The 25,658-nt window shown below is 44.1% G+C and overlaps 1 protein-coding gene across 1 annotated transcript in view; it reads left to right on the top strand.

Moving 5' to 3' along the window:
• Positions 1 to 25,658, top strand: part of Pgm5 (phosphoglucomutase 5) — a 152,838-nt gene that overhangs the window by 30,463 nt on the left and 96,717 nt on the right. The window contains exon 6 of the mRNA XM_075973744.1: positions 148 to 302. Coding sequence (XP_075829859.1) covers positions 148 to 302 — 155 coding nt within the window. The remainder of the gene's footprint in view (positions 1 to 147; positions 303 to 25,658) is intronic.

Below are 25,658 nucleotides of genomic sequence, written 5' to 3'. Positions count from 1 at the left end.
TTTTATATGGTTTCCCATGCATCCTTTGGTCTATTAGATTGTTTTAGGTTGTTTAAATGGCAGGAAAGTGGCTTGCACTGGTGATGGGAACTGGGTATGAAGAACAGATGCTTCTCCCTAATAATTTTCACACATTCCTTCCCACAGGACCGTTATATGATTCTTGGCCAAAATGGTTTCTTTGTGAGTCCCTCGGACTCCCTTGCTGTCATCGCCGCCAACCTCTCTTGCATTCCGTATTTCCGTCAGATTGGGGTTCGAGGGTTCGGGAGGAGTATGCCAACCAGCATGGCTCTGGACAGGTAAGCAAGGATGCAGCTGTGACACCGTGTGATAGACCTTTGTTGGTAGCTGGCACTCATTCTCCCTGCTCCACTGCAAGCTGGGTGACAGCCTGGGGACTCAGGGATATGGTGTGGTGTAACAGTGTGAGAAGCAGGTGGCCTGAGCTGGATTCTTCTTTCTTGTTTGATCTCTATGTCTTACTTTTCTTATCTGTAATATGGGGATGCTAACAGTCCCATCCTCACATAGATTGTGGGGAGGTACGGATGAGGTCATGCTTCTTGCCACCATAGGCGCTTGCTTGTTCCAACAGTCACATAAGTAGAATCCTCTACTATGGGCTTCTTTGTTGTTGACTAGTATCATTTAATCTTGTTTTGTTCATCCATATGCATTTAATTGAAGCAGAGTGAATAGCTCATGATTGTGTAGTCTTCCCCAATCTGAGGGTATATGTGAGTAAAATGAGCATGGAGCTTGAGGTCAGATTATGTTATACACAAGACTTATGAACTTTCACGTTCATAAGTGAGTAAAAGCAGGGATGCCACACCACAGGTTGTTGTCAGAATGAAGTAATGGTGGGCAGAGAGCATCCAACAGGAGGCCTACTCTGGAGGCCCTTGTTAGTGGGACCTGGATTTAGTCAAACCCCAAGCCTTAGACATGCCCGATGCACTCTGCCAGTGAGCTACATTCTTGTTCCTGCATCTGATGTTTTCAGTATTAAAGGAGCAGAGCATGTACTGTAGAAGTTAGAAACACTGACAAATGAGAAGACAGACGTATCATACCATTCCCAGAGTTACCCGTGGCGATAGGTGGATTTCTAACTGTCCCGAGTCTTATTCTGTGTATGTATTGTACATATATAATTAAAATGTGTAAGATAATATACACAATATCTGTCCATGACACATAGTACTGAAAAGACCAGAAAGTGCATACTGCTGTGCTTTTTTTCTTATCCATTTATAATCTTCAATTTTCTTTTATTAAAGTTTTTCTTAATCATTTGAAACCAACTTGATATTTAGATTCTCCCTGAAATCCCCAAAATATTTTGAAGGTTTGTTTTCCTGCAGTAAGACCACATCCCATGAAAATTATCACATGTGCTCACTCATAAGTGGTTTTTAAACATAAAGCAAAGAAAACCAGCCTACAAACCACAATCCCAGAGAACTTAGACAGCAATGAGGACTCTAAGAAAGACTTACATAGATCTAATCTACATGGGAAGTAGAAAAAGACAAGATCCCCTGAGTAAGTTGGGAGCATGGGTACCTTGGGGGAGGGTTGAGGTGGGGAGGGGAGAGGCAGGAAGGGGAGCAGAGAAAAATGTAGAGCTCAATAAAAATCAACACTAAAAGATACTAAAAGAATAATATGCTAAAATATTATCTGGTTATGTCCTGCAGTCTTTCTTTATCTAGTAAAACCCTTGCCCTTTGGCAGTGACTTTAGAGAGATCGGGTCAGTTGTCCTATAGAATTCCACCTTCCAGATTATTTTCTTGAGGTGTTATTTATTCAACCATTCCTAAAGTAAAAGTTGTATACTGTGAAGTTTATACGTTTGAGAGTTTAAATCAATGAGTTTGGAGAGTGTAAGCATGCGCTTAACCAACACTCGCATAAAGGTGTGGGTTATTTCCATAACTCTCCCAATTTCCCCAGCTCTTCCGGTCCCTACAGCCTTGTCGTAATTTATATCACCACGGAGCCCTGCCTGTTTCAAATAGACCCAGTGGGATCCTCTGCCGCGTCACCCTCCTTGTTTTTGATTTATCCTTATCGTTGCCTATGCCAGAGGCACGTCCCTCCCTGTCGTGCAGTGTATTAATAAGTGGGGCTCTCGCCATTTCTTTTCTCCAGTTTCTCATTGATAGACATCTGGGCTCTTTGCTGGTAGCTATTTAAAGGTTTCATTGTTGACACATTTCAATTACTCCTGGGTAAATGTCTAAGAATAAATGTTGATTTTAAGGTAGCTGTACATCCAGAGAGCCAACAAACTGTTTTCTCTCGTACATGTTTCTCAGCAGTGTGGGAGTTTGTGATTGCTTCATATCCTCTCCAGTATTTGGGGGTCGGGATAGACTTTGGACTTCAGACATGCTATTGTGTGCTAGATACCATTTTATCATAGTTTAAATTTTCACCATCCAATAATCGATGATTTTGAATTATTTCATATGCTCATCAGCTACTTGTTGCCTTCTTTCATTATATATTCACGAAAGGGTATTTGCATGTACTTAAAGTAGGGTTACTGTGGTTTTTGTTACTGATTTTTTTCTCATATTTGTTGGATCAGTCTTTTGTCAAATATAGTATTGCCTGTATTTTCCCTGCCTGTAGCTTGCCTCCACCGTGTGTGTGTGTGTGTGTGTGTGTGTGTGTGTGTGTGTGTGCGTGTGTGCGTGTGTGCTCGTGCGTGTACATATGGAGGCTGGGAGTCAACCGCACATCATTCCTCAGATGTTGTTCACATTTCAGTTATGAGATAGACTTGGGAGGCAGAGGCGGGCGGATCTCTGTGAGTTCGAGACCAGCCTGGTCTACAAGAGCTAGTTCCAGGACAGGCTCCAAAACCACAGAGAAACCCTGTCTCGAAAAACCAAAAAAAAAAAAAAAAGAGAGAGAGAGATAGGGTCTCTCACTGGCCTGGAAATCATCACATGGTCTAGGGATCTCTGTGTCTCTGCCTCCCCAGGTCTGGGATCACCAGTCTGCCACTATACCCAGCTATCTAGTATGGATTTTGGGAATTAAATCCAAGGCAAACGCTGTACTGACTGAACTGTTTCCATTTTTCATTTTCTAATTAGTGTCGTTGGATGGGCAAAGATTCTAAATTTTTGTGAAATCCAGTTCGCTAATTTTTTTCTTATGCTCCACTAATTACATTGTTACTATAAATGCTTTTGACTTCTATGAGGAATACTTGTTTACTCTTGTTGTGTGACACTCTTCCTGGGAGACACGAGCCAGCATCTACTCCCCCCAGATAAGGAACTGAAGACAGACCACGGTAAGGATACCACCAAATTCCAACTTGGTGAACCAAGTTTTCTTGGCGTTTCTTAAAGGAATTTGGGGAAACGGGTTACTCCCAGGAGCGGAAGTGACTCCAAGACAGTTGCATCACCAAACCCTCCCTTCAGCAGAGTTGCAGCTCTGGAGCACTGCACAGCCTGCAGGCAGCTTGAAAGGTCGTCAAGTGTCCTTTCCAGCTCCTGAGGTGGTCTGAGCCTCTTCGGGTAGCTGGCTGGTCTGAGCTTCACCTAAGGAGTCCGCCTCATCTCAGTCTCTCAACAGTCTTTATGGCTTAGGTATGTGTGGGGAAAGAGGACCCTAGTGTACCCGGCCAGTTTCGGGGGCTTCCTGAAGCCCTTCAGTTGTTTACTTCCTTGGGTCAGGCAGCCTCAAACTCAGAGATCCCCCTGCCTCTGCCTCCCAAAGGCTGGGATTAAAGACGTGTGCCACCACTGCCTGACTTACTTCCTGTTCGTAATGAGATTCCATCCAGGATGGACGGTTCTCAGAGGAAATTGCTACACAACATTCTTTAGAGCAGAAAGATATCTCCCCTGTGTTTTTCTTGTGGATAATTATTGCAGTCCTAACATTTACATTTGTGCTTTCAATTTCTAGTTCATTTTAATGTGTGCTGTGTGGTAACAATTGAGGATCATTTTCCTCCATATTCAGTCCCCCCGCCTCTATTTATTGGAGAAATTTTTCTTTCCACTGAATAGGATTGATTTCTTTGTTAAAATCAGCTGATCATATGTATATGTAGATCTACCTGGACTCTTTATCCTATCCCATTTATTTTACTGGCTATTCCAAAGCTGCTACACTGATATCAACCATACAATCATTTTCATTCTTTGTCTAGCTAGTACACATATATTTACTAGGCTTTTTCCATTACTACAAACATTTTAGAATTGATGTGTCAGTTCACACCAGAGCCATTTGGGACCTTGACTGAGATTCTGTTGAGCCATTTGAGGAGGAATACATTTTAATAATGTTGGATCTTCCAATATGTGGATGAATTTCTAAATAGGTTTTCTTCGATTTCTCTTCCATACAAACTTGAATTTTTTATGCAGATGTTTCATAGTTTTTGTTAAATTTGTTTGTTTCCATATTTTGATCCTGTTGTATGTGGAATAGTTTTTTTTAAAGAATTTTATTATTTTTTATTTCTATTTATGTGTACATGTGAATGCCATATGGCACAGGTAGCCAAGGAAAGGATCCTGGGCACTATGCAACTTATTTGATATTACAGGATTCTACTTAAACCCGATTTTATCATTTAGGCAGATTTTTTTATATAGCTTACTAAAATTGGCAATAATTTTGTGAGGAAATTGTGCCAGTCATTCCTCTTTTCATATTATCCAGTCACCAGGAAAGTTAAGAGCCTTGTACTGGGTCCCACAGCTAACTGGAAACTGGCAGGATTCGACCCCATGTCTTTTGACGCAGGTTACTGTTGCAGATTCTCAGGGATCCAGAGAGTCCCAGCCAACATCCCTGGAAACGTTGCCCAGCTCTCCTGTGAGGTAGCCATGGCCAGAAGTGGGAAGTTTCATTCTGACAACAGAAACTGTTTGTCCTCTTTTCTTGTAGAAATGTCCCAGTAGCTCTTGATTGCCCTTCATCCACTTTCCCAAGAAAACCCCCGTTCAGTCAGAAACCAGAGGCCTTGCCTAAAGATGCACAAAGAGCCTGTTCTGATATGTGAGTGGCCGTTTCAAAGGATTATTCATGCTTGCTGGTTGGGATTCAGAATTCTGTGAGGCTCTGACGTTCTAATTTGTTTTGGCTATTTGATCTGCTGGGTCGCTCCCTCTGGATCCCCATGATAGACACTTTATATGCCTCTTTCTTCCTGGTGAACAAATGCAGCTTCAAAAGTCTGTCTTCTTGTGGTTTCCCAAATGACTTATTAATATTATTTTAAATGAACAGAACCGTGGGATTGTATCCACAAATGCCAGGGTAACCATTGAATGCTTGAGCTATATCCGAAGGCCTGCATAACTGCCGGTACTTCAGAATGGATGGGCATCTTTGAAACCGATGAATTATCCAAACTTTCATTATTCACAGATAAAACTGGTGCTTCCCAAAAAGAGACTTTTGTTGTCCCTGATTTCTATTCTCACAGTGTCACTAAAGCAAAGATTGCATTTACTCCTGGATAATAAAGTTTCCGTTTTGAAAGTGGCATTCTTTGGGGACTCTGTCATCTCAATGTGTCTGATTTGTGGCACAGATGAGTTACGTTGTTGAAAACACTCTGGTACAGATGATTTGAGAAGCAATGCACATTCAGAATATATTTGTGGCCCAAGGTCCGTCTCCACCCACATGGAGGTATTAAATAATCCTTGGTGTCATCATCATTCAGTAATATTTATGAAGCTCCCATCTGTGCTTGGGACTGTGCCGAAGGCTGCATAAAGCAAGTCAAACATGCAGCTTTAAGCTCTACTCACTAGAGTGGAATTCTCCTTGAAGACATCCAAAGGACCCAGCTATGAGAATCATGTTCTGACTGCAAAAGAGGCCACAAATGTCCAGACGGGCTAGTGACCCATTAGTGCCCTTCAACTTCTTCTTTACTTTGGGTGCCACCTGTGTATTTAGTATTTATTCACTAGAGAATATTTTCTAAGCACTTTCTATGCCCTAGATTATGTGGTCCCCTGCTATGGCAGAACTCACTATCTAATGGGAAAGGGCGAAAAGAACATGTAAAGAAAAAACATAGACACCCAAATTGTAATGTAAGGTATGGGGATGTGAAATTGGTACAATAAAAAACTTGGTGAGGAGGGGCAGTCTTGCTTAGAGAGGGTTGTTACAGAAAGACTCTCTGAGGTCACCGATAGGTTGTGGGCCATCAAACACATTCAGCGGGGCCTGGCTGCAGGCTAGGATGAGAAGTCCCATACAACGCATATGAAACCACTTACCCCCGAGTCTGTGGTTTACCGTGGTTTGCTGCCAATCCCCAGTCTAAAATACGGGCTGTAGCTTATCTTGATCACGCTCAGCTGGTTCCTGGAATTCAGACAGTGTTAATCCTGCAAGTATGCAAGTTTCTACTGATGTATGGTGACCTTGACCCCTGTCACGTCCACAGCTCTGTGCTCTTTCATCTCCTGCATCAGTCCTGATGTACATGGCAACGAGAAACACAGTGAAGAGTTAGGGTCTGATCCACTCAGCTGCCGTACATTGCCTTTGCAACAGAATGATGGAAGCATTTTGCCTCAGCAGATAAATATGGCATTGTCTTCTGTACTGAGACATCAGAGAGAAGAATTGAGAAAGCCTTTATCATAGGTTGCCGTGAAACGCTTCTCGCCCAATAGTTTGAAGGAAAGAAAGAGACAGTGCTCTCAAATGCAGAGGTCCCCGAGTTCAGTTCCTAGCAACCACATTGGTCAGTTCTCAACTGCCTATAACTCGAACTCCAGGGAATCTAATGCCTCCTTCTGACCTTCACTCGTGTGCACATATACCCACACAAACATATTTGCATACACACTATTAAAAATTCAGCTAAAAACCAAGAGGCTTACCAAAGAATCTAATAGTCTAGGGAGGCATAAATGAAGTCAAGGAAACGCCCCCAAGGCCAGAAAAGAATAGGAAGGCCAATGTGAGTAGCAATGAGGATCCCTTAGGACCTCATTAGGGGGAGGGGTCAAGGGCAAGGATCAGTGAACCCTACGCTTGGGCTCTGGAGCTGTGAAGCCATCTGTCGGGGGGGGGGGGCTGAACTCCAGGGAGGGAGGAATAAAGATCTCTGCCCTCTGACCCCCCAGTCCTCTGCTGGTGCCTCCCATCGACTAACCCAGAAGGGAACTGGGGGTTCCTGTGAGGAAGAAGAACAGGACACTAAGTGAAGTGGGGATCAAGGAATGGGAGGGGGCAACCAAAGTATCATCAAGGCAGCCGACACACCAGCCCTTCTGGATCTCTCAACTTGCTCTAATACTTCCAGTCTCTTGCCTTTGGGGGACCTGAGACTCAGACAGAGAAGTTGGTCATTCCCATCTTCATAATTGGTCCAGTGAGAAAACCTTTCCTTTTTTAAAAATTGGTTTCTTGCGTAAACTAGTTTTGGTGTTGGTGCTCAAACGTAGGGCCTTGCACATGCCAGACAAAGTGCTGGTCTAGCCTGTAGGGCTTATTTTTTATCACTTAAACAAATCCATTATTTGTGCTTTCTCTAACTGACTGTTCTACTGCAGACCACAGTGGGAAGCCTGAGTGTCCCATTGTGTTTCTCATTCTCTCCTTTCCAGTCTTGCCTTTATTGCTTCTGGTTCCCAAGTGCCTTCTTCCTTCTGCCGTTGAGATAATTGATAAACTGGTCTCCTGCTCACCTTCATCTCCTAGTCTGATTCTCCCAAGGACCTTGTCCTAAAGCACAAAATCACGCCTCTCTCCTTTCTGAAAATGGAGTTGCGGCCTCTCGTGCCTTTATAAGAGAATCTCGCCCACACCCTGTTATGACATCTTCAGCCTTCTAGACATGTGGTGCTTACAGTTGCCCTCGTTCATGGCCTCTTCGGTGCCCGTCCAGGGGCTTCTCTGTGAGAAGTTGTGCTGCCTTTGCCTGTTGCTCAGCTTGTCCTTTTCCTTTTAAGTCTGGAATCTAGCTTTCCCTTCACCGCGAGTCTTCAGTGTTGTAATCTCTCCGCCTTATAGCAAAGAATGAGACTTAACTTCATGGATCTTACTTTGCTGTAGTAACTGGAACTACAAACTGTCTTTTTCTTCATAAATTGGCACAGTACATGTTTTTGGTATATACTTATTAAACAAATGAGTGACATTTCTTCACTTTTTGGTATTTAACATTTTGCAAAAATGGTTTGCAGAACACCACAAATTGATACACACAATTCTGAAAGATTTCTGTGCTCTGCCAACAGGCCTCCTTTGATTTTTGTATCAAGATAAATGTAGCGATGCTACTACTCAGATACGAGGGAAAATAGCCCAAGTGATAAGAAGAAAATGAGGGATTCTGGAGGACCCTATCTTATTTGGGTGTAATAAACTGTGCTTGATTTGTGGTTTTTATGTTCATTAGTTGGTATTTAATAATGGCAGGTGAGTACTGAAGTTCATGTCATGTGCGACTTCATGTGAGAAGAGATGAAAACAATCACTTTCTAGTTAATAATTCAAATCTGCCCCAAGCTGGACTTCAGCCAGGATGGTCTGCTGCATGGCTTGGTAAATGAGAGGAGTGGTGGGCTCACTATTAGGATATTTAGAGCAGTGGTCCTCAGCCTTCCTAATGCTGTGATCCTTGAACACAACTCCTCATATTGCGGTGACCCCCAATCATAAAATTATTTTCCTTGCTATTTTATAAATAATTTGTCAAAATTTTGAAATTTTGCTACTCTTATGAATCATAATTTAAATATCTGCTATGTGACCCCTATGAAAGGGTTGTTTGACCTCCCCAAAGGGGTTGTAACCCACAGGTTGAGAACTGCTGGTTTAGAGAATGCCTAACACCCCCCTCCTGTGTGTATTTTGTGTTTGCCTCCTGAGAAGGATGGTGAGATGGTGTGTACCTGATATCCAGTATTTCTGCGTGTAGGTATCAGGAGAGACAGTGGTTGAGTGGAGGGCGTTTGTGTACGTGGCTATGGGAAGAGGAGTAAGTGACTATTTCTGAAAGAAGGTTCCCGGCTTTGAAGACATTGGGTAAACCATCTTCCTTCAAGTGTTAAGAGTCGTCTTAGGTTTCTGCTCCGTGAGATTGTCAGAAAACCATTGTCGCTGTTGACTATCCATCAGGCAACCTATATTCCAAACTCTGTAGTCCCTTCCTTTCCACGGGAGTGGAAAGATGAATGACTTTTGAAGTCCCCTCTCTCTCTGGTCTGCTGTATTGTTGAGGTTTCTTTGTCATTCCTGATCCTGTCCTGGATGGGCACTGAGATCAGTGAAGGTATCCAAAACTCCATCTTTTACTGACTTGGTCTCCTTGGCCTTTGGCAAATCATATTGACCACCGACAGATTTAGCCATACCGAGTGAATCCCCTTCGCATCATCATGATATTGACTGGGTTTAAGACTAAAGCAGGGTTTCAGAGATAGCCAGTAAATGAGGGGAATGTCATTATTTGTAGCTTCATTATGGTTTGTGGGAGGGGGTGCTTGCTTCAATAATCCCTTTCCATTCTTCATGACTTAAAGTATTTATCTATTGTGGAAAGCAATCTAAGGGCTGTAGAGATGGCTTCACAATTTAGAAAGCAATCCTATTGGTTATTGTGAAGAGCAATGAGGTAACCAGGCAGATAAGGATACTTGGTATCTTGATGATGGTGGCAGTTATACAAATTTTATACAACCTATACATAATTAAAATGTAAGTAATACTTTAATAAGAGCAACAAAAGAATCAAACCCTTTTATGTAAAAGACAATAGAGTATTTCTTTTGAGCCTTCCTCTATGGCCAGTATCAGGAACTGTCACTTCCTGTGGGTGTCTCCCCTTATAACTATGAAGGATTTCATACGGAGACCTGAAAATGTTGGTTGGAGTCAGGAGACAGGAGAGACCTCTGATTTTTTTTTCTCTTTATGCCATGCCAGAACACATATGTGTTCTGAGCAATCTGGTCTTCTTTGAAAAAGACTTTCCTTTTATTTAGGGCTAGAAGTTTTTAAGATTTGAAGATCAGAGATCAGTCATCAAATTTATTGACCTCAAAAAAGATACAGAGAAGCCCGAGAGTGCTGTGTAACTCTGATGCAGGCACTGGCGTGTAGCACTGCTTTTATATAAGAGAGAGTGGGGAAGCTATCTCAGGTCCTCTGCATTTTCCAGGACAGGAGAATGTTGTGATTTTTGCATGTGCTTCTATTTTGAAATGCTTTTTGTAGCTTTAACTAACAACAAAAAATTAATGACTTGTAAGTGCTAACCTCCTAGGATCAGGATAAACTGGGTTTGTCACAGGGCTCAAAATGCTTGAGGGCAGAATGGGTTGTGAGGGAGGCATGCAGGGGGATTCAGAAGCTCCCTGAGTGGTTGCATTTCATGAGCTCTGGTGTCAGTGTGCCATCTGTCACACAACCCCCAGAAATATTCGGAGCAGGCTGTAGGGCGGACATGGCATTTATAGAAAATATATGATGCCAAGAGACTGTATAACTGGTCCAAGGTCATATGACAAAAATGCCATCAAGGCTGTAACCATCAGATTGTCTGCGTCTTGTCTTGTTTCTTTACTATTCCTGATGTTGGGAACAACCAAAGTTCTGCCTGCCTGTAATATGAATGGATGTCACTGTGTTGGTTGGCTTGGAGACCACGGTGGCAGGAGAGACATATTGCCCAAATGGTGGTGGGTGACCCCAGATACACATAAATAATTTTAACACAAAATGCCTTGTAATTTTGATTCTGGTTTTTGTCTGTTTGTTTGTTTTATGAGCATGCCCCTCTTGTTAGTCAAGCCTGAGAGGAAGCTGTTTCTGGCTTTAACTTGAGACTTCCAGGAAAATACTGACAGGAGTTCAAGGTAAAGTTTGAACGGACACCCAAACCCCAGCTGCAATATCAGCATGAGCGGCTGCGCCGAAGGTGTTGATCTGGTTTCAAGAGCTTTGCCAGGTTGCCTTCAGTGCAAGTAGGGTAAGCAGATAAGATTTCTTCTGTCTGAGAGTTTAAATCCAAGACAAACAACACTGGTGACCCAAAACATAGTGGCATTGATTAAGCATGATGAGTTTCTTCAGGTAGGGAATGTGCAAGCAGTTGCGTGTCAGATACCCGTGCCTTTAATAAAAACAACCTAGGCAGTTTCTGCTTGTCTAACTCTGCACAGGTGAGGGTGGAGGCCACGCCTGAGCATCCTTCATCGCATCTCAGATTTGGTGTCTACCTGAGATGTGACTGTGTCATTTGGATTTATGGATTCTTCTAGAGTCCCCGTCTTTAAGTCTGATTACATCCGTGGTTTCTATCCTAGCATTGAGGACAACTCTTTGGTGAGTTCAGGCCTAAATTTGAGACAGCAAGATCTCGATCCAGGACTCAGATGGTATCTGTCATAGTCTTTGTACACAACAGAAGAGAAACTTCTTTGTATGGACTTCAAGCTTTTAGTTAGGGACCCAGGACTAGGTCTATTGCCCTTTGGTCCATCTTTTAATTAACATTGTATGAAGTTATGACAAATGAGAAATTCCGTGTTCTTTGTACTCTCATAGAGACATGTTGGACGCCACAAGCCTAGCTCTTTGGAAAATTTAGTTGGTGGGAGGATTTTTGTTGTTGTTTTGTTTTTCTTCTAAGACACATCTGTGTCTGTCTGTATGCCGGCCAAAATCCATTAAATCCCCTGAACATTTATCTCTCCCATTAATTGTGATGATAGGGTTTTGACTGTATCTTACAGACATCCCACTAAAACATATGCGAACTGTGTACATATTGTAAGCATTTGCCCATTTCCTAATCTGGTCAGTAGTTCAGCCAAAAGCTACAAAAGTAAAATACAAGAAACACCATAATGAACTGTTTTGCGATAAACTTGTTCACAGAGAGATTTGGGAGAATGGATTTCTTTGTTGCTCTGTAATTTCTAAGCAGCAGTCACCCTCAATTTATGGCTATAATAGTGTTTGCTTTCTGACTTTACCCCTTTCTATGTGAAGCCACAGTTGAGTCTCCTGATGCATTAGAGACACACTTGGGATATGGAAGAGGCAGTATTGAGCCTCTCGTACAGAAATTCTTTAAGGGCATCTTATCCAGTCAGGTGGGGCCAGAAGCACTAGGAACTTGAAGGGTAAGTCAGACAAGGTCTTAGCAATTTCTAGAGAAACCTCTCATCTACTGACATTTTGGGGGGCACAGACTGGATTGGACCTCTGACTGGACATGACTAAGTTGAGGTCACTGCATTATTGCTACAACAAAATCCCTGAGGCATCTAATGTTAGGAAAAGAAAAGGTTTGTTTGAATCATAGTCTTGAGGGCTCAAGGGTATAGCATGGCTTCAGTCCTGCTGAAGATTCTTCCGGTGATAGTCACATCATGGCAGAGGCGCATGTGTGAAAGTGTTTAATCTTGGCAGGCAGGTTGTTGGAAAGACAGAGATACATGGGGACCTATCCCCCTTTATGAGTGTACCCTGAGTAGTCCAAATACCCCCGACTAGGCCCTATATTCCAATGGTTCTACCATCTCAGAATCCAGGCTTTTCACCACATGGGCCCTCAAGGGACACAGTTCAACGTTGAAACTACACTCAAACTCGGCCAGGAGAAATAGCTGTGCCGCCTCGGCCACCTCCCCCACCCTTCTTCCTTCTCAGGGCTCAGGGCAGTAGAAACTGCGAGTACCATATTCATGTCTTAGGAACAGGGGAGGATAAAGAAGGGCCCGGGATACACAGCTTTTCAGATGGCTCACAGACATGGACAGACACACAGGATCCAGGGCCGAGAACTTTTGGGGCTGAGAAATGAAGTCATCATACTGAGTGTTCATGTGCACACAGCTGAAGTTGGGTGTTCTTGTGACGAAAGTGGGGGAGATAGTCAGAGGGGACACAGGGCAGTCTCTGCTGTAGGTTTCAACAATGCCTTCAACATTCTCTATAGGAAAGTGTGGTTGGCAGAGATAAAGAAAGAGCTGGTTTTCGCTTAGAGGTTCCCTTTAAAGTACTCCAGAGGATGACATCAGCTATGATGTTGGCAGTACTAATAAAGATAATGACGGGAAGAAGAGGGAGGAACGAGGAGGAACATCTTCCAGAGAAGAGATTTCAGGCTGTGAGGATGTAGTAACTCAGAGTCCAGCGGATAAAGGAATAAATTCCTTCTTTCAGAAATAAGTAAGTTGCTCCGCATGGGAAAAGCACACCAAGAGCAAATGAGCCTGGCAGTGCCATGGCATTGGGAGCTAAAGGCTTTCAATCCAAAGCAACAGACACTGCCAGCCACTGACCTAGCAGTGAGGGAGAGTTGCATTCTGTCTATTAAGACATCTAGAAGGCGCAGCCCCAGAAGGGCAGTTGATTCTCTGCCAATACAATGTCTTGGTGGAGCCAGCTCTGTCGTGCTCAGATACGGTCTTTGCGCAGGCAAGTTATCCCTTCAATAAAGTATCTGAGGCATCCGATGTTAGAAAGAGAACATGGCTTGTTTAACTCATAGTTTTGGAGATTCAAAGGCATGGCAGAGGCCCCAGTAGTGCTGGCCATTACCCTGACAGAGGACCTGGTTTTAGATCCTATGTCACACCCAACCCCAACTGATGCATCTCCAGGGATGCCCTAAACCTAAGGCTCAGGGAGAATTACAGAAGAGAGGGTAGAAAGATTATAAGAATCAGAGAACCGGGATGGATTTCTGTGAGAGATGGTGTCCTCTTTACACCACAGGGAGGTTGTACTCATGAAATCTTAACAATGTGGATACCCGAATAAGATTAACATAGTGACAATACCAGTTGATGGGCTAATATGGACAGGGAGAATTCTATATTATCCCATCCCTAGATAAGAACTTTAGGTGGTCAGTGCCTGGGAGGGAGGGAGGGAGGGAGGGAGGGAGGGAGGGAGGGAGGGAGGGAGGGAGGGAGAGAGGGAGGGAGGATCAGTCTCCTTCAGGAAGAAGCTACTCCATAGGTTGTCCAGCCCCAAGTGGTCAGCCTGGACACATGTACATACAAGCAAAGCTAAATGGGCCCAGTAGGTTATATAGCCATGCATGTATATATACACACATGTGCAAATGTATGTACCTGTAACAATAACTAAAAAAGGGATCATGAACTTGGGAGGGGAAGTTGGGGAGGTGAGGGAGTGCCAGGAATGAGGAAGATGAAATGCTTGTGTATGAAGCAAAAAGAATAAAAGCAGAAGTCACAAAAATACATTCTGTGAAATTCTCAAAACAATTAGTAAGATTATTGTATTAAAGAAAAAAAAATCAGGAAAATGAAAAACATCTCCAAAGCCCCCCCTGTGAGGAGCTGACCCTGCTCTTCCCCAGGTGGTGACATCTTGTTAAAGTGCCAGATATTTGCTTATCATTAAAGAATATTCTAGAATTATGACCACTTCCCTCCAAACGCCATCACTTTTGGTGTCTCTTGCTAATTGTGAGTAATTCAGTTGCTCATCAATAAATAGTTATTGGCTTTCTTTCCCTGCATGCCCTACTTTGCTCTGTGTTGCTCCCATAAACACCACAATCAATAGCAACTGGCGGAGGAAAGGGTTTATTTCAGCTTTCAGCTTCCAGGTCACCATCCATCGCTGAGGGAAGTCAGGGCGGGAACTCAGGACAGGACACTAGAAGCAGGAGCTGGATCAGGGGCCGTGGAGGAACACTGTTTGCTGGCTTGCTCAGCTACCATTCTTAACACAGCCCGGGCACACCTGCCAAGGGATGGCATTGCCTGCAATGGGCTGGACCTTCCCACATCGGTTACCAATCAAGAAAATGCCCTGCGGGTCAATCTGATTGAGGCCGTTCTCTTCCCAGGTGTGTTAAAGTGGACGAGATTAGCGTCACACTTGGTCTGGTGGTGTAGCAAACAGACTCATAGTTATGGTTTAGTGAGAGAGCCATCTATACAATAGAAGGAATTCCTTCTACAAAGGCCATAAGGAGTGGATAAAAGTCCTGCTGTTGGGCCCCAGTGATCCGGCCTTGGTGTACCAGTTCTTTCTCCTTTTACACTAGGAATGCTGTTCACGGGAAACCTTGACTAAGCGCCTTAAGAATGGACCACATCTTCTTTGCTTTTTGTGTCCCTTTGAGTTGCGAGCTCTGATTGTAGCAGTGCCCCATGTGGTGAGAGGGGATGAGCTAGCTCAGGAAGACAGGATGCATTCTGGAACAAAACACCCATTGAAGTCACAAAGTACAGGAGTGCAGTGGGCAAAACCTAGGCTTGAGTTTCACAATGATTCCAGCTTGAGCCTGAGACCCATGTTCCTGGTCGTCATGTAGATGTGCCCCTAGCTAACCTTTCACCCCTACCTAACCTTTCACCCCATCTAATCTTTCATCCCAACTAACCTTTCACCCCTACCTAACCTTTCACCACTATCTAACTTTTTTTTTCTCATTTGTCAAGCGAAAGTCGACTTTGTTGGGTTGTCATGAACTCAGATGGGATTATTAATGTCAGTGCTTGCCTGCCATGCAGGAAGCCCTGGATTCATCCCCATCTCTTGGAGAGGGGAGTGGTAAAGTAATGAGGTCCATATGGAATAAGAACTCAGTGAATGCTATCTGTCTTTTTTAATCATTAGTAAAACCTCTGCCTTGTTATTTTCTCCCTCACTTAAGAATTTTGTATTATCAAACTATTTATTGAAGACAATCCTGTCTCTAAATCATAATCATAACATTATGACAACTGGAAGCTAACCTAAATGAGATAGGTTTCGTGACTCCTGAGCTGAGAGCCATGGTGTTTACATTTCTGGTCTGGTTCTCATGACTACCATGTACTAAATTTCCTACCTTCTCTACTTCCTGAAAGATGAAAGGGTCAAGGGTCAAGCATTCCAAATTCCCTCCTCTTGGGCTTGATGGCCCCACCCTTTGTCAACAGATCAATTTCCACCAGAATTTCTAGATCTTGGGGACCATGCTCAGACCCCACCCTTCCTCCACCAAAACTGTTCAGTGTTTTTGAACGACTGTGCACAGCTGGCCATGGCAGTCCCTCCCATGGGACTACAGGATACTTTTCTTAATTGAGTTTTCCTTTGTTGAACTAGGAACCATCTTCCATTTTATGAGGATTCCAGAGCGTGGAGCTGCTGGCTATGGGGTGGGGGATGACATGAATCGATGGACATATTGGATAGTGAGGGTAAGGGAAAACCCAGTGGCCCGAGGCTCTTGCCGAAACAGAGGAGGCTGCTATGCTCTTGGGAAGAGAGTCACAGTCCGACAGGAAACATCTGCTTTAATCTGCTCCAACATCAACAGAATAGATGTGGTAGGAACCTGTTGTTACTGCGCAGGTTCCATTTCTCCAGCCAGGTCTTGGCCAGGATCAGCACAGTTAGGACAGGCAGCACCACGTGGTCTCCTTTGTCAAACTGTGGATGAAACAAGCGGCGGTATTTGGGAATATCCTGTGGCTATTTTTCTATTTAAAGGAACTGTTTTCTTCTAGACCTGCTCAGCTATCTTTGTTTCCATCTTTTTCCTTTTATGTTTTCTCTTTTTCCCCTCTCGGCATATTTCCATCCTGGGCTTCAAATAAGTCTATGCTTCTCATGCTGGGTTCTACCGCCATGCAAGTAACAAAGGCTCCCTGGGGTGCTGTGGGTTTGCGTGCAAGAGTATCAAAACACCTGGAATCACTGTATGAACTCACGGGCACACTCATACAGCCAATAACTGTGGAGGTTGTCAACTGCACCTAGGACAGATGCATTACCTCCTTTTGCCCTAGGAGTCACTGTGCTGGGAAGAGGACTTGCAGGATAAAGGTGCCTGCCAACAAGGCCTGGAGACATGAGTTTGATCCACACAGTGGAATGAGAGAACCGACTCCTGCGAGTTGTCCTTGATTTCCACATGTATATTGCGTAATGTGTACCCCACCCATATGCTCATGTACATAAAGAAATCAAATATAATTAGACGTAAATGTGCGGATGAGGTGGCGAAGTAGGTGAAGGTGTTTGGCATGCAACCTAGTTACATGGATTGGATCCTAAAACTCATGTAAAGGTGGAAGGGAAAACTGAATTCCCCCAAAGGTTTTCTCTGATCACCCCCTTACAAAACAGAGAGAGAGAGAAAGAGAGAAAGAGAGAGAGAGGTGTACCCATACATACATATCATTTGCACATAGACACATATACAATAATAATTGGGGAAAAACCAATCAGGTATCTAGAATTAACCAATGATGTTACTTTTGGGAAAAGTACTTTATTTCTATTTGAAAAAGTAGTGCTGGCACCTGATGCTTCACTTTTGCCCCTGTAAAGAATTCTAAGCATTATGTGTGTGTGTGTGTGTGTGTGTGTGTGTGCATATGTGTATATGTATGTGTATATGGAGGACAGAGGTTGGTGTCAGGTGTCTTCCTCAATCACTTTCCACTTTGTTGTTATTGTTGAGATTTTCATTGAACTTGTTCTCGCTGATTTCCTAGACTGACTGGCCCTTAAGCCCCAGAGGTCCTCCTTGTCTCTGCCTTTCCAGAGTTAGGACTGTAGGCAGCGCTGGTGTACTCAGCTGTTTATGTGGTTACTAAGGATCTGAACTCAGGTCCTCATGCATGTGTGGCAGATACTCTACTGCCCGAGCCAGCCCCACCAGACCTCTAAACGATTTAGATCAGCATCCCTGTGATACCACTATGACATGGTTGTGGTATAATCTTTTTGTTCACTGTGAAAATGTGTCTTTGCCATGGCACCTTCTTATTGATGGGTTTAATAAAGAACTGAAGGGTCAGTAGTTAGGCAGGAAGAGGTTAGGCAGGACTTCCGGGCAGAAAGCAAAGAAGAGATGACACTAGGCGTGGGGGACACAGAGAGGAAGCAGGACATGTAGGAGGAGAGGTAAAAGCGATGAGCCATGCTGCAGCATATAGATGAATAGAAATGTGTTGCAAGGAACTGCTTGTTCCACCCAGAACTGAAATAATCACACAGAAACTCTATTAATTAAATCACTGCTTGGCCCATTAGCTCTAGCTTCTTATTAGCTAACTCTTATATCTTAATTTAACCCATTTCTATTAATCTATATGTCACCACAAAATTGTAGCCTACCAGCAAAGTTTCAGCACATCTATCTCCAATGGTAGATCCATGACGTCTCCCTGACTCTGCCCTTCTTTCTCCCAGCATTCTGTCTAGTACTCCCCGCCTACCTAAGTTCTGCCCTAGCAACAGGCCAAGGCAGTTTCTTTATTCATTAATAGTAATCACAATATGCAGAGGTGACTCCCACATCAGAAATGGGTTAGTTTAAATTATAAGAGCTAGTTAGAATAAGCCTAAACTAAGGCCTAGCTTTCATAATCAATAATAAGTCTCTGTGCCATATTTGTGAGGTGGCAACCCCCCCTCCAAAAAAATCTGTCTACATGACATGGTTGATAAGGGTGGGAAATGTAGGCTCACAGTCCTGACCTCACTTTCCCACTTCTGTTATTTATTTCTGAAATATTATTGCCCATTGTGTCCTAGACATCATAAACAACTAATAGATGTGGGAGCAGCTATCCCAGACAAAAAGCCCCAGTCGTAGTAAGCTTACAAGGTCCCTTTTCAGATGGTCACTGATCATTAAAAATCAAGTGTCTAGTTGCTCCTCACGTACAGATGGAAAACCTGGCTAGATCAAACCATGAAGATCAGGGCTGAGCCCTGTGCCCATAAGGAGGGAATAGTCTGAGAGGCAGCATCTGGGAGATCCTGAAACTGAAGCCTGGGGGGAGGGCATCAAACAAGGCAAAAGTCACCAGGAGAACTAAGTTAGAGATCAGGATTTGGAACTGCGGATGCCTGATCACGGTCAGAGCATTCAAAACACAACCCGGAGCCTGGTGGGGAGGGCATGGTCTCTGTGCCACAGAAGATGGGCTCTGAGCATGGGCGGAAATTTTATGGACCAGAACAGGGATTGATTTGGCTTAGGCACATCCCTAATCATTTTGTTTCTTAATATTTCCTTCATTTTTTACCTCATAGCATTATAATAGATTTATACTTCATTTCTTCTCTCTGTGTGTGAAGACATGCTTGTGTGTATGCACACGTGTGTGTTACGTGTGATGTGTCTGTGAATGCAGTGTATGTAAGTCAGAGGACAGTTTTCAGAAGGTTCTTGCCTTCTGTCTTGTGTAGGGTCTTTCTCATTTCTGCTGCTGTGTTCTGTACTCCTAGCTGGACTAGCTGGCCAGCAAGCCTCTGAGGGAGTCTCCAGCCTTTGCCTCCTCACTGTAGGCATGCTGGGATTACAGACGCCACTGCACCTTGACTTACATACGACTGCTGGGATCTCAACTCAGGTCATCAGGGTTGCACAGCAAGTGCTTTTACCAACAGAGCCATCTCCCTGGTCCTTTTGCTTCAATTCTGAAGGCAGAAGATACCTTAATATTATGTACTATGCTTTAATATTACATATTGATTTGAATAGTTTCTAGACATAGTAGGTATGTCTATATAGACATATGCTATATGCATTTGTTTTTGTTGGGTTAAATTTATTCTCTTTCAGAAAATATTTCCTAGGACCCAGAAATGATTGCAGAAGAAACCAATGTTGTTATTGAGATTTAGCAATCAGTTCCAATCAATACACATGGCTTCTGTGTATTGAAGGATGCCCAAATCCTTTGAGAGTATAGTGCATTGGCTGAAGACCTGAGAGATAAGTTAGCCATGCAAAGGAAGATGGAGGAGAAGAGAAGCTCCTTCCATAAGTGTCTTGGCTGGTTACTGGGGGAAGCAATGACTGTATGCCATATAATAACCTGGAATAGTCAGAGAAAAACAGATATTGGGGGAAGTACTTTTAGTCCAAAGGAGGCCATCCAGGAAGTCATGTGTGGTTCTGATGGCACTCCTTCTATCCGCTCATGATGAGAATGCTGTAAAAACATCCCAACTCCTCTGCATCTTGTGAGGGATCTCATGATGGGCCTTTTTTTTCCCCCAGCTCCTAGAGAGCCCATGTGGGAATAAATTCTTGTCACCCAGAGAGATAACCGGCCTGAGATTCTAGTTTGTGTACATTTTCTTCCTTTGCATGTTTATCTGTGTTCTCATTGTTTCCCTCTCGATCAAAACAAGCTATGTGTAGTTGAATCTCTGCAGGATTCAAGTCTCTCCCCAGAGAAGGCAAGCAAAGACACGAGGATGTTTCTTCTTTTTCTCTCATTTGGGGTTGAGATGTTTTAAAGCCTTGCCGAGTTTCACTCTGCATACAGACCCGAGCTTGGCTTTTGAAAAGTAGGCTTGAAAAAGTTCACACCTGCAGACAAACATCCCACAATTATAATAGGTCACTTAGAAAGGGCCCTGGCTCTGGGAAATTATCTTGGGCCCCTTTGAATGGGTAATCCCAAAGGGACATGTCTACCTTTGATGATTATCTTTAATTTTATTATTTTATGGGATTAGCTGCTGCGAACTAGTTTATGGAAAGAGATTTAAGAAAGCCAACTAGATATACATCTGCCACACGGGAAGTCTTATCTTAAAAGTGGGATTTTCCCTTCAGCTCACAATACTGACATTTTTGTTTTCTTCTCTAATGGGGTTCAGTGGGTTGACAAAATCCAGGACGAAAGACAGATGGAAGTGAGGAGACTGGCTAGCTCAGGTCCCAGGGATCCCCATCTTTTGCTCGGCTCCCCTCCTGCTAAAATCATCTCCTTCCAGGCAGACACAGGTCTGTCACTCTGCCTGTCGTTAGCACAGCTAGGAGAAGTTGGTGTGGCTTCTAAGCTGAGTCAGCAGAAATTCACACAGAATGGATTTTCTTATCAAAACACCCAGAGACTCAATGTATCTGTAGAGACTGTGTATGGAGACCCCTTCTTTGACAGGGGTTAATACAACCGAAGCACTTCAGTCCCATCCAGATCCCTGCCCAGCCCAGGAGGCCTCAGGAAGGAAGCAGTCAGCCAGAAGCGGAAATTCTGTCCTGGCTCTGGGCTCCCTTCTTGTGTCTCTATTAGTGGGAAATGTTGATGTCACCCTGGATGATCTACTTCATGCAACACTGTTCTCTTGTCCCCCCTATTCGGGTCAGTATCTAGGATACAGGATAGGCATTTTTAGCTTCAAAATTAGCCTAAGATGCAAAAGTAGTGTTGGGAATTATTTCATTACAGGCGTAAGTCAGGAAAGGCTAGGGATGTGCAAATCATGCTAGGTTCTGGGTCAACACCTCTGCCTTGTAAACCTGTTCCAAACAAGTTCTCAGTCTGTCAGGGTCACAACCCCTCTGGGAGTCACTGACCCTTTCACGGGGGCTGCCTAAGACCATCAGAAAACACAGATGTTTACATTAAGATTCTTAACAGTAGCAACATTGCAGTTATGAAGTAGCAACAAAAATAATTCTAAGGTTGGGGCTCACCACAACATGACGAACTGTGTTAAAGGGTCGCGGAGTTAGGAAGGTTGAGAACCAGGGCTGTGCATACCCTTTTGCTCCTGGCTGTCATCCTTCTATATTGCACCCCAGATTTCCTAGAATTTGATGATATAAACCAAAACTTAGGGAGAGCCTGAGGAGACTTCTTAGCTCTGCCTCAGTTTGGAGCATATTGGCCTTGCCGCTGCTTCTTGAGTGGCTTTAATTGTCCCTTCTGTGGTATCAGACCCTCTGATAGTATCTGCTCTCAGCCTGGCTTCACTTCTCAGGAGACATACAGTTGCCAAAGCCCTCCCCAATGCCTCCAGGGAGCAGGGAACTTGACTCTCTGCCTTTGGTCTCTCTGTCTCTTACCCTGTTTCAGGCCTGACAAAGGCCAGAGCTGTTTTTGAAGGCTCATCTAAGGCCTGTCTCAGTCTTACAGCGTGCTGCTTGCCTGGTTCCATTTGAGTTTGCTGAGCTTGGGCAAAGGGTCTCGAGTTTATCTGAGCTCCAGGGGGCACCTGCTTACCAACACAACCCAATCCCATGTCCCTGGGCAGGGCAGCACAGGCATTTTCCTTTACAGGAGGAAGGGATCGGCTGGGAACTTCCCTTCTGAACTTCCTGACATCTCCCACTCTGCTTGGCTCCCCTGTGTTGCAGAATATTTGTACACCGTGTGAAGATGTGTTGCTGTGATTAGTGGTAATAAAAAGTTGAACAGCCAATAGCTAGGCAGGAGAGATAGGTGGGACTTCCAGGCAGAGAGAGGAAGAGGAGATAATCGAGGCATGCAGAACAAATCAGGCATTTGGGACAGAGGAAAAGTAACTGAGCCACATGATAGAATGTAGATTAATAAAAGCAGGTTAATTAAGTCATAAGCATAAGAGCTAGTTAGACAATAGCCTACACTAAGGCTAAATTCCTATAATTAATAATCAGTCTCTGAGCCGGGCGGTGGTGGCGCACGCCTTTAATCCCAGCACTCGGGAGGCAGAGACAGGCGGATCTCTGGGAGTTCGAGGCCAGCCTGGTCTACAAGAGGTAGTTCCGGGACAGTCACCAAAGCTACAGAGAAACCCTGTCTCGGAAAACAAAACAAAAAAAAATCAGTCTCTGTGCTGTTATTTGGGAGCTGGTAGCCCAAAAGAATGGTCGACCACACCTTTGGGTTCAGACTGTCTTGTGCTACTCAGCTTTAGAGAGAAGCAGAGCTGTTTTTAGCTCAGCCCTTCCAGCCAACATCTTTGCAGTGTTGGGTGGGTGAGAGAGAAGTGCTTGGGAATAATGCTCCGTCACTGATAGCTTGTCCTCCACTGAGGAGAAAGGATGGCTTGTGTCATGAGCCAGGCCGTTTCTAAAGCAGCTCTCTGCCTCTCTCGCCTTGCTCTGCCTGCTGCTTGGCAGGATGGCTCCCTGCTCTTGGCCCACAGCCCTGCAAGACTTGTAGTGGTCCCTCACTGGAACCTGGTGGAGCGGGAGTGTGTGTGGGGGTCTTGCTTGCTGGCTGAGATAGCACTGTAGATGGGTCTCTCTCTTTCCCTCAGTGCTCCTCTGCCTGTTTGCCAAAACTACCTTGGTAGCCTGCTCCCAGTTTCTAGTTTTCGGTGTCAGAGCTGGAGGGAAGGAGGAGAAAGTGTTGGGAAATGAAAGTCTGAGGGTAAAATGATACCCTATGAGGAACCTGGCAGGATCAGGAAGCCTGTTTCACAGCGATAGTGACTTCACCAAGTGTCCTGCCCCTGTGCCAGTGTACATACAGAAGTAAACGACCACCTTAGGTCTGTTTAGTTAAACACAGATTCGTTTGGTTCAATCTAAGACAATTGACTGCAATTCCTCAGCTTCCTGTTTTGGGTTAATTAGGAGTTAGGTATCAGCTTTGGTGTAGACACTGAGTTGCCTGCGGTAGAACAGAAGGTTAAATGTTTTTAGATAGGGTACCACGAGTCTAAAAATCACATCATGAAGGATGACTGTGTGCAATCCTTATTTCTGGGCACCTTATAGGGCACCAATAGCTGGGATGGCTAGCACTCAGCCCAGCTTTTCTCCCTCCCTGTCTACATCCAGGCAAGTATGACAGGAAGGACAGCCTGCCCAGGAAGACTGGCTTGTGGGGGAAGATTTGGTTAGAGTAAGCTTCACGTCAGGAGTACTGGGACATTTTGAAGCTGCAGTGGAACAAGCCCTCCTCGGTGGAAGCAGGAGCAGAGACCCGGACTAGAAGGCCCCACAGGTTCTCTGAAGATCAGCCCTGCTAATGGGTTTCGCACAAAGGCTTTTTAGGGACCTAGTGTTGTTTGCTCTTTTTATATAGCATTTAAGTTTTAGCCTAAGTGTCAGTCAACTGTATGGAACCTCACCTTGCTCCCTGTATTCTCAGTCTCAGACAGAACATCTTGCGTGGAAACAAAGGATGTAGGGCAGGTTCAAGTCTCTTGTTCATTTCAATTGTATGGTTGTGTGTGTGTGTGTGTGTGTGTGTGTGTGTGTGTGTATCAGGTACCAGAGTGTTAAGTTTCAAGCCCAGGACAAATGGCTGAGGTGCCTATTTACTATATCAAAGTGGACCTGGCACCAGGTTCTCCCAGCATCCCTTAGTTCCTACCTGTTCCTGAGTGTGTGTAGCATCCCCTGCCCTCTACCCTGAACTCTCCAGCCCAGGTCCTTTGCTCATATGTCTGTCCAGTTCTTCCTAAGTCCCACCTGCCACCAGTTTCCGCTCACAGGGGGCATCCTCTCCTCATGTTGTGATAGGCTCCTGATGTTGCTAACGCCTGGTGGGCTCTTTCTCTTTGGTTGAGCTTCTTTGTTCTTCCATCTCCCAGGGAACAGATTCTCTAAAGTAAACTCCTGTTTGAAATACCTAGAGTTGATGCTGCTTTCTTGCCAGACTCTGAATGATAAGGATGCCTTCTCCATAGATGGATGTTAGAATAAGATACAGTATTATCAGTTTGCAGGATTTAGTTTTATCCTGTTTATAAAAGATGCGGCAAAAACAAAAAATGATGGGAAAGAAAAAAAATTAGGATATACATAGATATATATATGAACATATAAATAAATAAAATCATGAGCAAATGATGCAAGAATCCAGGTAATACAATATTAAATAAAGCCAAGGTGATTCTCTATTCATGTTAAATAGCTATCATGAAATTTTAAAATTAAATACCAAAATATATAAAGAAATGATTATTTAATGTTAAAAAAAATCAGAACTCTGTTCGAGTAAGAAATGTCACTGCAATTCTAACTTTGACAGGTCTAGAGAGTGGCAGGGTTGGGGAGTGGGAGAAATCCCAGCAACAATAAGATAATGAGTTGGCCTAAAAACAGAATTATTTACTAGAGTTAGTTGGGTCTAGAATGTGTCTGTAGGGGGTTTGGGGCTCCTCCCTCTTTGAGGAAGTGGGTGGTATGGTTTGGCTAGAAGCTGCCTGTTCTTAAAAAGGCTGTTTTCATCCAGGGCAGGGGATGAGTTTCTGGGGCAGAGCTGAAGTCAGAGGACCTAGATCAAGATTCCCCAGCATGGAGCCCCCTACACACACACACACACACACACACACACACACACACACACACACACAGTCCATTTATGGAGTGAAAGGGTAAACACTGTGGTGAGACAAAAGAAATAAATTAGCACACCAATAGGAAAATAAGTAAGGTGAGATTCTCAGTCTGCAGGGACAGAGCTGAGTTTGAAAGGACTTGCTGGGAGCTGGAGGCCTGGGGTGGGGTGGATCGGGCAATGGGCAGAAGCTGGACAGAAAGGTTTTGTTCCGTTAAGATTTCTATCCTGGGCAGCAATTTGTGTGTGTGTGGGGGGGGGGGGCGAGGTAGGGGATGTGGTTGTTCAGAAAGGTCGTTTCTTTTCCCACGTGGAGAAAATCCCTCCTTCTCCCTCCCCACCTTTCTTTCTCTCTCTCTCTCTTTAGCTTTTAAGGGCTAAGCACCCTGAAAACTCTTGACAACTCCACAAACAATGAGAGACATCCCTTAAATATTAGACCCCATTATCTCATGTGGGGCCACTGTGGCTTTACCAATGTCCGACTCCACTGCCTTCCTCTTGGTCCCTCCTCACTATAGAGAAAGGAGTCACCAGGGCCAGGGCAATAATTGGGAGGCAGTCCCTACCTAGATGAGGAAGCCTGGATGAGTTTCTAAGTCTTCTGAATCCA

The sequence above is a fragment of the Microtus pennsylvanicus genome, chromosome 5, assembly GCF_037038515.1.
Source record: "Microtus pennsylvanicus isolate mMicPen1 chromosome 5, mMicPen1.hap1, whole genome shotgun sequence".
Taxonomy (NCBI): Eukaryota; Metazoa; Chordata; class Mammalia; order Rodentia; family Cricetidae; genus Microtus; species Microtus pennsylvanicus.
The sequence above is the reverse complement of the archived record's forward strand: the minus strand, read 5'-3'. Positions and strand labels throughout refer to the sequence as shown.